Raw genomic sequence first — 15955 nt, forward strand, 5'->3', positions numbered from 1 at the left:
AAGGATTTCATCTCTCCGGTTGGCATGAGGAACTGGGTAAATGACTGGTGCAGAATAAAGTAATGTTTGGTGAATGCAGACCATAGTGTAGGAAATAACCAGATCAGGCAGGGGATACATAGCAAAATGAAAATCTCTGTGGCATATAAGGCTAAGAACAACACATGGAGCCAGTTTAGTAAGATGGGCAATGGTTTGGGGCAAACTAGTTTTAAACTGTACTGCTCTATGGTCCTAGGGGATAGCTCATCTCTTAATTACCCAGAAGAAATTTGATTAAGGTGAGGCTTAATTGAAGCTGAAGCAGTTGGTATTCTTTTTGGAGCTAGAATCTCAGAATAGAATGGGGAAAAGGGTAGAAAGGGTTGATTCTAAGGAAACAAATCCTGGGGCTCCTCACTGTCTTCTAAAATTCCCTTCAAAGTCAAAGTGAGTCTGACAGAATTCTTAAAGGGTCATTCCACTTCAGAGAGTCTGTAGACAATAACGGAAAAGTGGTGGATAAAATTAATAAAGGGAAGGATCAAAAACAAAGTATAGCTTTGATTTTTGGATTATCTGTGTCTTCTTCTCTCAACTGATGTTGATAACTATGTCTACCGAAATAGAATGGAATAGTGGGGAAAGCATTGGACTTGGAGTCAGGAGGGACACAAGGTAAAAATGCACTGACAATTGTGGAATTGCCTGCCTTGAGAGGTAATGGGGTAATCCTCTTCACTGGACATATTCAAGCAATATGTGATAAGATATAGTGTTGAGTTTTTCTTCTAGGTACCAGTCAGATTCAATGACCTTTGAAGTTCCTTCAAGCTTTAAGATTCTGCAGTTCTGAAACTAAGTTCAAATGATGTCTAAAACATTATTAACTCTGTGACTATAGGCAAGACAGATGAATTCTCCAGACTCTATAAAATGGGGATAACACATTTGCAAAGTGTTTTCCAAATCACAGAGGACATTATAAATGTTAGCTATATTATTTATTTTTTTAATTCAAAATCTAACTATGCTATCATAAAAACATGGTTCACAAATCTCAGAAAACAAAAATAATAAAAGTCCTACTACACATGGAAAAAAAGTGACCCAAGAGTTGTCTTCTATGCTTTCTGATTCCAGAAAATGAACATCAAATAATTTAAAATTCTAATTTCAATATAAACTCTGACCTTCAGCCAATCAGCCATAACAATGACTGAAGGATCTGTGATTGTACTGAGTAATTCTTTTGTAGCTCTTTTCTTTTCTTCTCGGTAATTTTTCTTTTGTACCTGTTTTAAAGAAAGTAAAATAAATACATGGAAATCTTATGAAAATGAGCAAAACACTGAAAAAAGTCATGCATGAGTAGAACATGGAGTGAAAAATTCTTAAACACCTAGAATTACTGGATCACAAGTTCACTGAATTTTTAAAACTAGATGAAGTCTTAGAGATGATCTGATCCACCACCTTAATTTGACAACCCAAATAACTGATTCCTAAAGAGTTTTTTTATGTCATTCAAAACCATATGACTAGGGAAAAAAAAATCTCCATAGTCTGGGAATCTATAATTCAATGCCCTTTTCCTAGGAAAAGTCAGTATTGCCTACTAAAGTTAAAAGTAAATACAAATCTTGGCAAAATGATGTTTATTTATTTATTTAACAAATTGCCAAGGTTTTACCTTCATAAATATAAGTTCAGTAGATAGAGAGCCATGCCTGGAGACAGGAGGTCCTAGTCTCAGACCACATCCTAAACTCTGTGACCCTGGGCAAGTCACTTAGCCTCCCAATGCCTAGTCCTTACCACTCTTCTGCCTTGGAATCCATACATAGTATTGGTTCTAAGATAAAAGGTAAGAGTTTAAAAAACAAACCAACAACTCAGTCTACTCATTCATGAGATTGAGCTGTAATAAATTATAGTACTGGGATAATAATTTAGTTAAATAGACTGGACAGAAGATTTATAGAGATTTGAAAGGAGAATTATTTTTGTTACCATCATGAAACTTCTTTCTCTGCTGTTTTACTAGTTTAAATCCACTAGACAAAAAGGTATGACTAGTCACTGTTGACGGGGCTGTGGCAGAAAGCATTTATTAAGCATCTATGTGCTTCAAGAAAGATAGAAATAGTCTCTGTCCTCAAGATGCTCAGAAGTTTATCAATAGAGGGATGAATGGTCAGACCTGTACTTGGGAAATGCCCTTTGATAACTAAGTAGCTTCAATAGTTTTCCTCCCATAACCTTCCCCTCTTTCTAACGCTCCCAGTTCACCCAAGCTCATAACTTAGGTGTTATCCTCAATCCTCACTCTCTTTCACCCTACTCAATCTATCAGTCTTGTTGATGCTATCTCACAACATCTCTCCTAGAAACCTATTACCTTTCATACCTCACTTATTGGAAAAGCCTTCCAGTTGTTCTCTCTGTCTCAAAGCTCTCCCTACTGCATTAAACTCTATTTCAGGAGAGTTTAAGTTCACTCTACATTTAAAGTTACTAATACTTAAAATTTCACCAAGACTTTTGGGACATCCAAAGTATTAAATTGGATCATATTCTTTTAAGCAACTGACAAAAAATTACAGGTTAAAAATGGTAATGCTTATTACTAAAATAATCATAAACTGCTTATACATATGCTATTTTAAAAAAACTTTTCTTGATTAAAAAAAGTATTGTACATCAAAAAATTAAACTGGCAAGGCTATTTGCTTGACTAAGATTTTCCAAATAAAATTGTATGTCTTTTATATTCCTTTATTTTAAGGCACTTAAACAGAATTGGAGGGAAAACTTCATCTAAAGATTAAATTTTACTGGCATCTTCTATTTATATATAACCTGCATTTCCCAACAGATCTTTCTCTCACTCTCTCCCTGCCTGTGATCTTACTGCTTACAATGACAACAAATGAAAAATTCACCAAACTAATAGTATCAAGAAAATATGGCATTACATGCAGTGTTATACACCTATATATCCCTACCTATGCAAAGAATATAGAGGGTGCTTCCTCACAGTTTTTCTTCCGGGTCAGTATGTTTATACTTTTCATAGCATTCAGTTTCAACTGTTGTATTATTGTTGCTGTTAATATTTCATTTTGATATAGTCAATGTGTAGCCTGTTTTCCTAGTCTAAGTTACTTTGTATATTTAATATTTTTGCATGCCTCTCTGTATCATATTTATTGTTTTCGATAGCATAGGAAAGTTCCATTACATTCATATAACTCAACTTATTTAGCTATTTCTTAATCACTGGGCATTTACTTTGCTACTACAAAAAGCTTATAAAAGGATTTTCTTTTTATCATTCATCTCAATGGGATATGTACCTAGTCCTGGAATTTTTAGGTGAAAGAGTATGGGCAGTTACTAGTGAGTTTGAGACATGGGATGTTGCAGCCAGTCTATCTGGAAGGGAAGGAGCGCTGTCTACACTAGTCATCTCTACTCTGTCTCCTTACATCTGCTTCCAATTTAATATGTCTCCCCATCTCACTATTCAACTAAAATAACCCTCTTCCAAGTTACCAGTGATTTCTTAATTGACAAATCTAATGGCCTTTTCTCAAATCTGATCTTTGTCAACTTCATAGAAGAATTTTATACCATCAAACACCCCCTTCTGGATATGTTCCCTTCTCTATGATGCCGCCTTCATCTCCTATCTGCCTGACCACTTGTTCTCATAACCTTTCATTGGATTTTTATGCAGGTCACACCCACTAACCATAAGGATTCCCTAAGCCCCTGTGCTATGCATTCTTCTTTTTTTCCTTCTATGAGGTCTTGCTTGGTGATCAGCACCCATGGGCTCAACTATCTTTTCGATAGAGATGGTCTCAGAACTATAATTCCAACCCAAGTCTCTCTCTTCAGCTGCACTTTCACATCAATATTGCCTTAATAATAATTAAGATATCTCAAAGTGAATATTTCATAAGAAAACTTAGAAGGGTCTTCTCAGTAATTTTTAAGAAATAATTTGCCAGTCAACAAAACAAAATTATTTTTTAAAATTGCCTCACCTTAAGGGATTCCTTTTTGGTAAGCTTGCTTGAAGATGAAATGTCCTTCTCTGAGCCATTATAAAGTTTGGATTCAGACTGTACACATATAAAAATGAACAGAAGAAAAAAAATCATTGAAACCTCTCTATCCATGGCTCCATGATCACACAGATCCTCAAAATATAATTGCTCAATAAAGTAACAAAACTATTCTCATTTTAACTCAATGATATACAGGGGTACACATGGAATTTTCCTATCTTTCTATATAATATGTGTTTTTAAAAAATTATTCAAAATCGAATATAACCAAAATAGTGTCATTTGACAAGTTATAAAGGTGAACAACACATTTTGTGTATTTTCTTTCCAAATGAACATGAAGAGAAATATTATATACATTTTAATGTTTCAAGGAATAAATGCAATCAAGCTAGTGAACTGGAGGAGTAATTCTTCCAACTCGTTAGTAGTTGGATTAAGGCTTATGGAGATATACTTGAGCAAAATGTTCACATTACTTTGCTTTTTCCATGGAGCAGCTATGAAATAACTAAAATCATTGGTAGCCAATCCAACTTGATCACAAGAACCATGGTGCTTAAGAACCACCTACTCAACTTTTGATTCTTTTTCTTTTTTTTATACCCTGGGATTCCAACAGAAAGAGGAAGAATGCATTCTAAAACATTCCCTCTAAACCTTTGGTCCACAACCAAAGTGGTAATGTGTCTTTCTTTGTGTCTACCCACACAGTAGGTATTTAAATGCCTGACTCAGCAATTAATCCTAAAGACAAGATTGCAAATGTCAAGTTTAAAAACTAACAATAATAAATTTGTTACCTAGTATCCAAAAGGAGAAAACACTATGTAATGCTTAGAAATCAGTCATGCAGCCCCAAAAGACTTGAATGTCATTATATAGTATATTTAGATAGAGAAGGCAAAACTATTCCTAATTTGGATGATCACTAATCAGTATGTGAGTCAGATTAAAATATTATCTACATATGGAAATGATAAAATTTATCATTGCTGTCACACTTAACTCTAAATAATGGTAAAATTATTATTATTTTTATTATAGCTAACACTGAAATAGCACTTCCTATGTGTCAAGCACTGTGCCAGGCACTTTACAATTATTATCTCATTTGATCCTCACACAACACTGGGAGGCAGGTGTTTTTAGAATCTCCATTTTAGGGGAAGCTGGATAGCTCAGTGGACTGAGAACCAGGCCTAGAGATGGGAGGTCCTAGGTTCAAATCTGGCCTCAGACACTTCCCAGCTGAGTGACCCTGGGCAAGACACTTGATCCCCATTGCCTAGCCCTTACCACTCTTCTGCCTTGGAACCAATACACAGTATTGATTCCAAGACAGAAGGTGAGGGCTTAAAAAAAAAAAAAGAATCACCATTTTACAGATGAAGAAACTGAAGTAGACAGAGGTTAAATGACTTGCTCAGGGTTACATAGCCAACTAAGCCTGGACTTGGTTTTTAATGATTTTCCTTACACTTTGGTAGTTTTCAGAGATTGCCAAAAGGCTAATATAGAAGAACTAGCAAACTGGAAAAAAGAAATAGTTATTGAGTACTAAGATCCTCTATAGTAATAATTAATTGAGCTGATATCACTGAGAAATGAGGTATTTCACACAACAAAGCATCAAGACTTTTTTATCTTAACCATTTAAATATTGACATATAATAAAATGGGAATTTTAAAAAAAATGAAAATCTTCCTAAAGTAAATTACATACACTCCGTCCTTTAAAAACAAAGATGCAGAATGATTTAACATTAGAATTTAAGAAATGCTTTTTAGTTAACTATTAGGATAATCATTGTGATAAATTACTAAACTTTCAAAATTCTGTTCCAAGCTTATGCTTAATTAAAATAGCTGAAGCTTCCAGATGTCTAATTTCCTCACAAGTGAGTTGCCTACTATTTTAATTACTGAACCAGGGCTGATGATACCGAAATGACAGAGGACAAAAGAACAAGGGGCCAAGTAGAAACCCTAGTTAGGGCTGATAAAAAGATATACATTTGCCTGGAAACTTATGTTTTTGAAATATTTCAGAGTGCTATATTTCAAGAAACTATACTTTTATCAGTAAAAGTAATCCTTTCATTGATGCAGATTTCAATTCCTCTATAACTTAGATGATATTTCTGCAGCCAATCTAGTGTCTCTTCATGCATCTATACAGGTTAGATAGTTGACACAGCCTTCCAGAATTTAGGATCAGATCTACTCCATACAACTTCAATGGGGAAAGCACTATATAAATATGAGGAGTGACTCTAATTACTTTCAGATGTATTTAAGAAGGCTAAGTAAAAATCAAAGGAGTAGGAGGAAATGGACCAAATAGACCCAGTAAGCCAGGTACCAGAGAAGAGTTAATCCAATATGAGAAGATAATAAATAAAGACCCGATAATTTATAAGAAAATGTTTCCAAGAAGACATAGTAAAAATACTCACAGCTCTGGGTATTGATGTACATTCAATAAGAATTTATTAAGTGACTCTTATGTGGCAACACTGTGCTAGGTACAAAAGATATTATGAAAACTGCATCTGCTTTCAAGTTTTAGCTAAAGAGAGATAATATACACATATATATGGGTAGTCAGGCATTCAGTCAACCACACACACAGATAATTGCAAAACATATTCAGAAACAGATAGATGATTCTGAGAGGGATGCAAGAGAGAAATTTTAATCCATAGCTCTTACTGAGATTTGGTAGGAAAAAGCAAATATCTGGACTAAAGCAATGTGAAGATATACTTAATTTAACAGGAATAAAATAGAGTGCTCATGGAGTAGGCCTCTATAGTATAGAAAATATATTACTGAGGAGAAATTAATGTACCAAAAAAAGAAGAGCATGATGGAGGATATGTGTGTGAAAATTCATAAAGAAAAACAAATGATATTCTAGTGAGAGACCTCTAACTACCAAAAAGATGGGTATTGAATTAAAAAAAAATCACAAATTTGACATAAAGAACTAGGATAAAAGATTTTACATTTGTATAGTCCTACCCTTTCATTCTTCTTTCCCACTAAGAACAGAATAAATTCTTGACTTGCTTTAATAATTGTTTTATTTGTCAAAATGTGGAAGAAATAATGAGAACTATAATTCTAGGCTTGAAATGGACCAGTAAAAAACAAACAAACAACTGGCTACCAAAGTAGAAATCGCGAGAAATTTGGGAATGAATGCCTGTTCAATTTAGCACTCAAGATAGATAGAGGAAATCAAAGCATAAAATGACACTGAAGAGTAGTGCAGCATAGTAAACAGAAAAATGGAGTTGAAATTGAAGTGACTTGGGTCTGTTTCCCACCTCAGGACACTTTCTAGCTAGGGGCTAAGTCACTTAACCTCTGTGAGCATCAATGACCTTGTCTGTAAAATGAGGATAATGACATCTATTCCCCAGGGTTGTTAAGAGGATCGAAAAAGATAATGTATGTAAAGAACTTTGCAAACCTTAAAATGCTATATAGAGATGACCTATGATTATGATAATGAACTCAGATGGGAGAGTACATGAAAGATTTTAGAGAAGAGTATAATTTCTATAAGACAAGTAGTCTCAAGAAGAATGGGATGCACTCAAGAATGATCTGACACAATACAAATAGTTATGATGAAAAAGAAGAGGGAGATGCTTAAAAAGACTCATATAAATACAAAAATAATTCAATGACCAGTTCAGATTTTAAAGGAAATACACAGAAAAAAGAAGCAAAAGCAGATTAATGAAAATGAATATTTAAGTGTAGTATGCATAGTCCTATATCATATAAATGTTTTTGGGTTTTGTACAAAAATAATTACATTCAAATTGTAAAATATATAGGACAAAAAACAGAAAATTGCAAATGAAGGCAAGTGAAAGAGTTAATATTACCAGATCTTGCCAAACTACATTCCAAGGTACTGAAAGAACTAGTATGTGGGACTGACCAGAGAGATTTTTGAGAAGTAATGAAAAGTAAAGGAAACAAATTAATGTAAATATAAAAGGTCTTAATTTTCAAAAATGGAAATATGAAATTATCAGTGAACTGAATTGCCTGACTCAAATTTTTGGAAAAATTCTAGAACAAGTTATTAAAAGAATGGTTTACGAACATTCAGATAAAGAAGCAATGATCACAAAACAACAGCATTACTTCATCAAAAGCAAGTTATACCAGAAAAATTTAATTTTCTTTTACGATTAGATTACTATACTGAAAGATCAGGGGAATGCCACAAATACAGTAGACCCTGATCTTTATAACCACCCTAACAGAGTATCTCAGGCAAGATGAAAGTTTTTGAACTGGATTTCTACAGTACAATGCAACAAAAAGATCTCGACAGAAATTTTACATGTGGGTTAAAAATCATTTTCACAAGCACAAGATGGAAAGAGATGTGGCTAAATACCAGTTCAACTGAAAAAGACCTAAGGACTTTGGTAGGCAGCTTTTGACTTAAAGGAGCTCACAATCTAATGGGGGAGACAGCACACACAAAGAAGCTGAAAAAGCAAAGGTAGTGATTAAGGAGATTAAAAGGGGGAATACCTAGTACAGGGGGCATGAGAAAGCCCTGTAGCTCTGGTGGGAAATAATAAGGTAGAGCTGTGCTGGGCACACTCTTTAAAGTGTACAGAATCTGGGAGGAACTCTCTGGTGTTTACTCTCTATCCCCTACATTCTGAGGAACAGAGGTGCCCCAAAAGAGGGGAGGGGATACTAAAGAGGTATGAGTTTCAAACTGGATTTAATCTTGCAGGACAATGAGTTTCTGGAGATCACAAATTCTAAGAGAGCATCCAGGTTGTAACTAGAATAGTGAGGGACCTATAATGATGACATACAAATACTGATTGAAGAGAATGAATTCCAGCTTGAAATTGATAAGACTTAGAGAAGACAGGTCAGCTATCTTCAAGTACCTGAAGGTCCATTACAAAACAAAGAGACTTGTCCTAGTTGATCCCAGAGATAAAGGTTTGAAGAAACTGGTAGAAGCTGCAGAGAGGTAAACTGAGACGAAGTCAGAAAGAGCTAACAATAAGAAACTATTGAAAAAGTAAAATGTGCTGCTTCAAGAGACTACATTCCTCTTTCTGTGATATGGTATGATATAATGACCACTATGGAAAGATTTAGTTGAGGGATTATTGAAATTATCAGTTGAATTAGATTGCTTCAGAGATCCCTTCCAATCAGATTACATTGATTCCCCAGAAACAGGTTTAATTTCTGTCTAACTGGCCATGCTATACTTGATAATGCTTCCCCCTTCACTGGCATGGATAACTGAACGTTGATTCAAAATGTTACTTGCCCATACTATAACTAGAGTAATGCCTCAGTAAAGTGAGCTACACATAGTGTTTAATTAATGTCTACTGGAGTTAATTAATTTCATTTTCAAGTAACTCACACATTGAAAGAGCCCAGAATATGGGTGTTCTTCTATAGCATGAAGAACATTTTGGAATGTTACACTAGTTTCCAACATATGCATTAAAAAATATATAGATCTTTGTCAATCACAAATTTTCAACATAGTTACTATATTATTGTTATTCAGTCATTTTTCAGTCATGTCTGACTTTTCATGACCCCAATTTGGAGTTTTCTTGGCAAGGATATTGGGGTGGTTTGACATTTCCTTCTCCAGCTCATTTTACAGATAAGAAAACTAGAAAACTAAGTATAGCTACTTTACAAATCAATCAATATGGAAATGCTTTGAAATAAATTTCATAAAATGTGAAAGTAAATTATCTGATTATTTTACCTAAGCAGAATAAATGGAGAAGAAAAAAAATTTACCCCCCACAAACTTTATCTAGTCAAAAAGCAAAAAGCCTTAAAAGTTCATGTGAATGGCAATCTGATTAGAAATCAAACACATGAAGGGATTACAAATAGGTAGTTCCTTTTATGGTTTAATGATATTAGAAGAAGAATGGAAAAAGGGGAATAAGAATATACTTGGGGGGGATTGGAAAGGGAGAGGAAGGGTGGAGATAATTAATCACACAAATCAAAAGTGTGCTCCCAGAAGTTTATACAAACAAGAAGGGCTAGAAGGCCAGAAAGAAATCATAGAAACATAAGAAAGCAATGAAAATTACATATTAAATTTATCATACTTTTATATTATGTTTGAAAAGGAAAACAAAATGAACTTTGAAGAGTTCAACAATATTGTGTATAATCCCCTTTTCCTATTTTGGCTAGTGACATGCCTACTATATTTGGATAAGTTAAACATGGATTTGATTTGTAAAAAAAATAAATCAATCAAATAGACATTAAGTGCCCACTATGTGCCAGAGATATAAATACCACGAATGAAATAATCCCACTCTTAAGAAATTTGCATTCTATCAAGGGTGAAAACATATATGGACTAAATTTAAACAAAATAAATAGCATGACAGCTAAAGAAAAAGTAGTTAGGAAATGGAGAGGTACTAGCAGTTACAAAAGGAGAATCAGGAAAAGTTTCACATAGAAGTATTTGAGCTGCATCTTGAAGGACTGGTGAAGGTAGAGAGTGCTATGTGTAAAAAAAAAAAAAAAGGTCAGCTTGGATGGATGATAGAGTACCAAAAAGAGAAGAATATATAATGAGGCTAAAAAACAGGTTGGGTCCAGGTTGTGAAGGCTTTTATAAGTCATACAGAGGAGTTAATATTTTATCTTAGAGGTGATAAGAAGCCACAGCCAGTGGCTGTTACTAAGTTACTGTGTGAAATTAATGAATGACATGGTCAAATACTCATCTAAGAAAAATCACTTTGGTAATCATGGGGAAGACAGAGTAGAGTGGCAAGAATCTCAAGGTGGAAAGAACAATTAGGAGAGTGTTGAAATAGTCTAGACAAGAGGAAATAAGGGTCTTAATTCAGGTCATAGTTGTTTGCTATATGAAGCAAAGAGAAATTAGATACAGAAGATACAAAGGAAGAAACTATTAAACATCACTAAAAAATAATGGAGCAATAGCAAATCACTTATTAAAATAATTAGAGATTTTAAAGAAGTATCATAAATTCTCATTTGTTTCTGCATCTCTCTGGACTTTCTAGGCTATGGCATACAAGAGAGTTCATTTGAAATGGCATGTGTGTGCAACATCTTTGTCCTGATTAAGATCTATATAATCATTCAATTTTCTAAGTGTTTAAAGGTTTCATTCCTAACATATCAATTCAGGACAGTTTATATTATGACTTTTATTGTATTTCTAAAACTGGCAGATTTCTCCAGGTTTAGGTAAGTCATTAACCCTTTTAGTCTACCATTTTGTGATACTCCATCCCCAACTAAGTGTCACTATTTGATATAGGTGTTTTTAGGGTAAGTACAATTAATACTGACTCCTTCAGGTCCACCTATATAAATATATTTAAAGCAATTAACATTCATTATACAGGGAATATTAGTGAAAATGGCATATAAGCAAAATCTCTGTAAATGAAATAGTAATTAAAATATGCTATGAAAATTCATACCATTCCTGAGATAAAAACAACGGATTTGCAAAGAGAGGAAGAAAAAAAAATATTGCTGGGACACAGGGAAGGATTTTCTGGAATCAAGATATGTTTTCTTATAACTATTCCAGTTTTATCTGAAAAAAAATTCACTATTAGTTATCAAAATTTGTCTCTAAACTAATAGAACATACTAAATAAAGTTGCTTCAGCCAAAAACCACTTAAGTTATTGAAGGAAAAACCAAAGATAGTGGAGAAACAAATAAGCAAAAATATAAAGAGGGAGCTCTCATACTCTAGTGACAAATTACAGTTCAACTAAGAAAAAAAATCCAAGAAAGTATTCAAATAAAAAGCATGTCATAATGGACAATCTGGTAGCAATGCTCCAATCCTGATGCTTACCAGATATAAATGCTCCAAATTTCAATTAAACTTAGTCCAGCTAGTATTTAAACTGGCTGCTGTAGAACCCCATTTCTTTTTTACTTAATATAGTATGTTATCCTGGTATGATTTTTCATGTCACAAACCAAATCTCATATCAGTTGAACTACATTTATATATCATTATAGTTGACAGTGTATATAAATATTACAGCTATGCTGTACATTCAGAATAATTATGTCATAGCAATACGTTTTTGGACAACAGAAAACTTACCTTGCTTTTTGACATAGAATGTGATGTCTCTTCTCTATTTTGAGATAGATCATCCTTTCCTCTTTCAAAACCTTAAAAAGAAACATTATTATTATTATTGCATTGCTGTATTTGTTTATCTTCATGTTCTTTAAACATTTATTTTTGGTCCAGATCAACTCTGAAACTTATACTCTTAAGAAGTTAAATGCACTACGGTTTTGAACTAAGGTTTTCCCAACTTTAAGATCAGACTCTAGTATACCATGGTGCTTCTCCTGCTATAAGTGAATCCAAATGATACTGTTTCCAGTACATACAGATATGTTTGTATATTTTAAAAATTAGTCAGCTTTATAAAAACACTGAGTAATATACAGTTCATCTAAAGTCACTGCCTGAGAAGACAATTATAAAACACCTCGTCCTACACAACTGAAAAGAAGGATGGCAATTGCTTACTAACATCATTTACTAAGATACAAATCAACATATTCCATGCGTCCATAATCTTATCAATCTGGGTACTCCCTCAAATGACAAGGATAAATCACTCATGCCTATCCAACCTGATTTACTTTTATCTATGTCCACCTGCATGAGGTCCAAAATGCACATTAGTGGACCTCCAAGGACCAAACACATCCATGAAAACCTTGGGTTTTTGTTGTTGTTTAAAGATTTAAAAACTACCAACCTGAAAAGAACAAATTATGCAATTTGAGAGAGCTGAGCCCCTGGGGCAAGCTTCATGTCTGGTTTGGAATTCATTACATTAATATAACTTTTCCAACCTGAGATGTGTCACACATAACCAAGTTTGTTAGCACCATGCATATAAAAATAGCACAAAAAAGAATGTTATAAACAAAAGTAGTATGAAGCATGATTCCCATCATTGAGAAGTTTATGATGTTGATAGGAAAGGATCACAAAAAAAAAACAAAAAACCACACAGTTAAAGAACAATTTAAGCCAGGATAAGCTTAGTATTAAACTTACCCATTTAAGTACTAAAATGTGGATTAAACTTAAATGTGGATTAAGTATTAAAGATGGGTGGTCAGAATTAAGAAAGATAAATATTCTAGTTTAATCAGGAAAAAATTTCAGAGTGATACCAACAGACAAAGGTATTTAAATATATCTTGTTTTTTAGTTTACATCAGCAGGCAAACTTACAGTAAAGTGAGCTAGTGTGGCATCAAGATGAAACACAGGCAACAGATGGTAATCTGGCAACCCAAGAAGTAATCTCGCTGACAAGAAGTATATTTCATATCTGATCTCTAACTTCCTGCCTACTAAAACCAAGATGCCATATATCAAACTCAAAGATTTAAAATTTAATGATTTAAAAACATGTGTTATCTTCTCCACAGATCCCAACTCTTCTAGACCTCTTCAATTAAAATTTGTGATTACTTTTGCCACCTGGAGTCAAAACTATGGAATCATCCTCAATTCTTTGCCTCCTATAACCAGTCAGTTTCTAAATACTTGAGCCCTTCAGAACCCAAGACTTTTGGAACAAGCTTTTCCATGTGAAGTCCTGATCTAGGGGTTGAGGGTCATGTTAGGAAAGTGGTCAATGGAAACCCTAATCTTCGACCACTGGGAGTGGAGGGATAAGGGTTGGAAGAGAGAAGGATCAGAATATTGTATTAAGGACTGAGATGCTGGACTTCCATCTTTTAATCTTGTAGGTAAGTAGCAAACTACAGAGTTTCAAGAAAAATAGGTAGCATCATCTTTATCTATAAATGACAAATTAATAAAGAGAAAACTTGACAAAATTTGGGAGGACTATGTAAAAGTAATAAATCATGGATATTTATATGAAACACTTATTATTCATACCTAACTGAAATGTAGCACAGTAGCAACCATCCTGATGAAAGTGTCAGACTATTCAATAAATGTTATTGAATGAAACTGAAGTCATTTGTGTCCATAATTTGTGGCTCAAGTAGGGCAGACATCTAGCACAAACATTTTTTTAAAAGAGGTAATATCAATGGACACTAGTCCATTAAGTTATGTATAAACACCTACACAAGATTAGATAAAGCATTAAACAGGAAGATATACATACTGAAGGTGTTTACCCATGTCCTAGTGCAGTGATATTAAACTCAAATAGAAATATGTCTGAAAATACAATGTGCTTCTAAAAATACAAATATCCTGAACTACTCTAGTGGTAATAGCACATATTTTAACACCAATATTCTTCCTATAGTGCTGCATTTGTTGCATATCATGGAATATTACTATGGGGGAATCTAAAAAAGCCACCAAAATGCAGACTAAAGCATACTGAAACATATTAACAATTATGTCCTTTACATGAAAAGGGATAGAAAAGTATCAAGGTTAAATATGACTAGAAAAGGAAGTAAACCAAGCAAGAGTCAGGGTGAGCAGATCAATAGTTGGGATGCAATATCAGCATCCCCCTTTTTTTTTTAATGAAGGCAGCTTTCAGGGTACTGGGTAGATCTTTTATGGAGGAACACGGGAGGACATGGACAAGAAGAACACAGAAGGAAAAGGCACTAAGTGATTGAAATCTGTATTAAAGTAAGGGAATACACAAGATGATGCTAGAAGATTCAAAGTTCTTATTTTCTTGCAGTTCTTAATAGGAATAGATAGTTTACAAATTCAAATATTTCTGTGTTTTACATACACAGATCCAGTTACATTCATCTAAAAAGTTAAGCACATATGTGCTTAATAACCTAGTAACTATTTTCATTCATGGCATTTTCTTTGGTAGATAACTAATCAAAAATGCATAAAGCTGAGACAGCCAACACAGAAGACAAAGTCAGTATCCAAAAAGACCCTGACGAGTTAGCTAGAACCCTGGGAGAAATCTAATAAGATGAAATTTCAAAGGGCCAAATGCAAAATGTTATGCCTGGGTTCAAAAAAACAAAATTTGTGAGTACAGTATAAGAAAGAAAAGGAAAGGTGAGGGGTGAGTCAACCACATTTGTCTGAAAAAAGATCTGAGAGCTTTCGTGGATGAATCTGAGTCAAGAGTGTTGAAGTGAGTCCAAAAAGCTAATGTGATTTTGGACTGTAGAGACAGCTACCAGGAATAAAGGAATAACAGTTACATTATCCTTTTCCCTGGTAAACCACATCTTGAGTTTCAATTTTTGTTCGAGACACAATAGTTTAGGAAGGACATTGTCTAAAAGGACAACCAAGTTGACAAAGAGCTTAAGTCCAAGTCATTTGAGGATTGGTTAAAGGAACTGGGCCTTCCTAAAGACAAAGATACAAAGGGACTATTACTGTATTCAAATATGAAACAAGCTGTCAAACAGAAAAGGTATGGGCTTTACTCTGTTTGGCCCCTAAGGGCAGAACCAGAAGCATTGAATGGAAGCTGAAAAGAGGCAAAATGAAGACTGATGTCAAGAAAATCTAATAATCCTAACTCTTCAAGAATGGAATATGATGCTTTGGGAAGTCATGGGTTTCCCCCTCCACCCCCAAAAAAGGTCTACAAATAGAATCTGGATAATCATCTATCAGGCATGTTGTAATAGAGATCCTTCAGGAGCTAAAGTTTTGCCTAGATGATTACTGAGGTCCACTTTAATTTTCCAGTGGTAGGATTCTGTAATCTCATGAATGTGGGTAAGTATCTCCAGGACTGCATTTTATAACCCACCCTCATCTTCCCTTTGTGACCTTTTGAAATCCTCCAAAGGAGGTGTATCTAATGGAT

General features: G+C 34.0%; 1 protein-coding gene across 12 annotated transcripts in view; it reads right to left on the reverse strand.

Annotated features, from left to right (window-relative positions):
* OSBPL8 (oxysterol binding protein like 8) overlaps positions 1 to 15955 on the reverse strand; it is a 266838-nt gene that overhangs the window by 56038 nt on the left and 194845 nt on the right. For all 12 annotated transcript variants that reach the window (XM_056798473.1, XM_056798470.1, XM_056798475.1 and 9 more), the window contains 3 exons: positions 12229 to 12299; positions 4035 to 4112; positions 1173 to 1274 (listed from right to left, as the gene is read on the reverse strand). In XM_056798473.1, coding sequence (XP_056654451.1) covers positions 1173 to 1274; positions 4035 to 4112; positions 12229 to 12299 — 251 coding nt within the window. The remainder of the gene's footprint in view (positions 1 to 1172; positions 1275 to 4034; positions 4113 to 12228; positions 12300 to 15955) is intronic.

This window comes from Monodelphis domestica, chromosome 5 (genome assembly GCF_027887165.1).
Source record: "Monodelphis domestica isolate mMonDom1 chromosome 5, mMonDom1.pri, whole genome shotgun sequence".
Lineage (NCBI taxonomy): Eukaryota > Metazoa > Chordata > Mammalia > Didelphimorphia > Didelphidae > Monodelphis > Monodelphis domestica.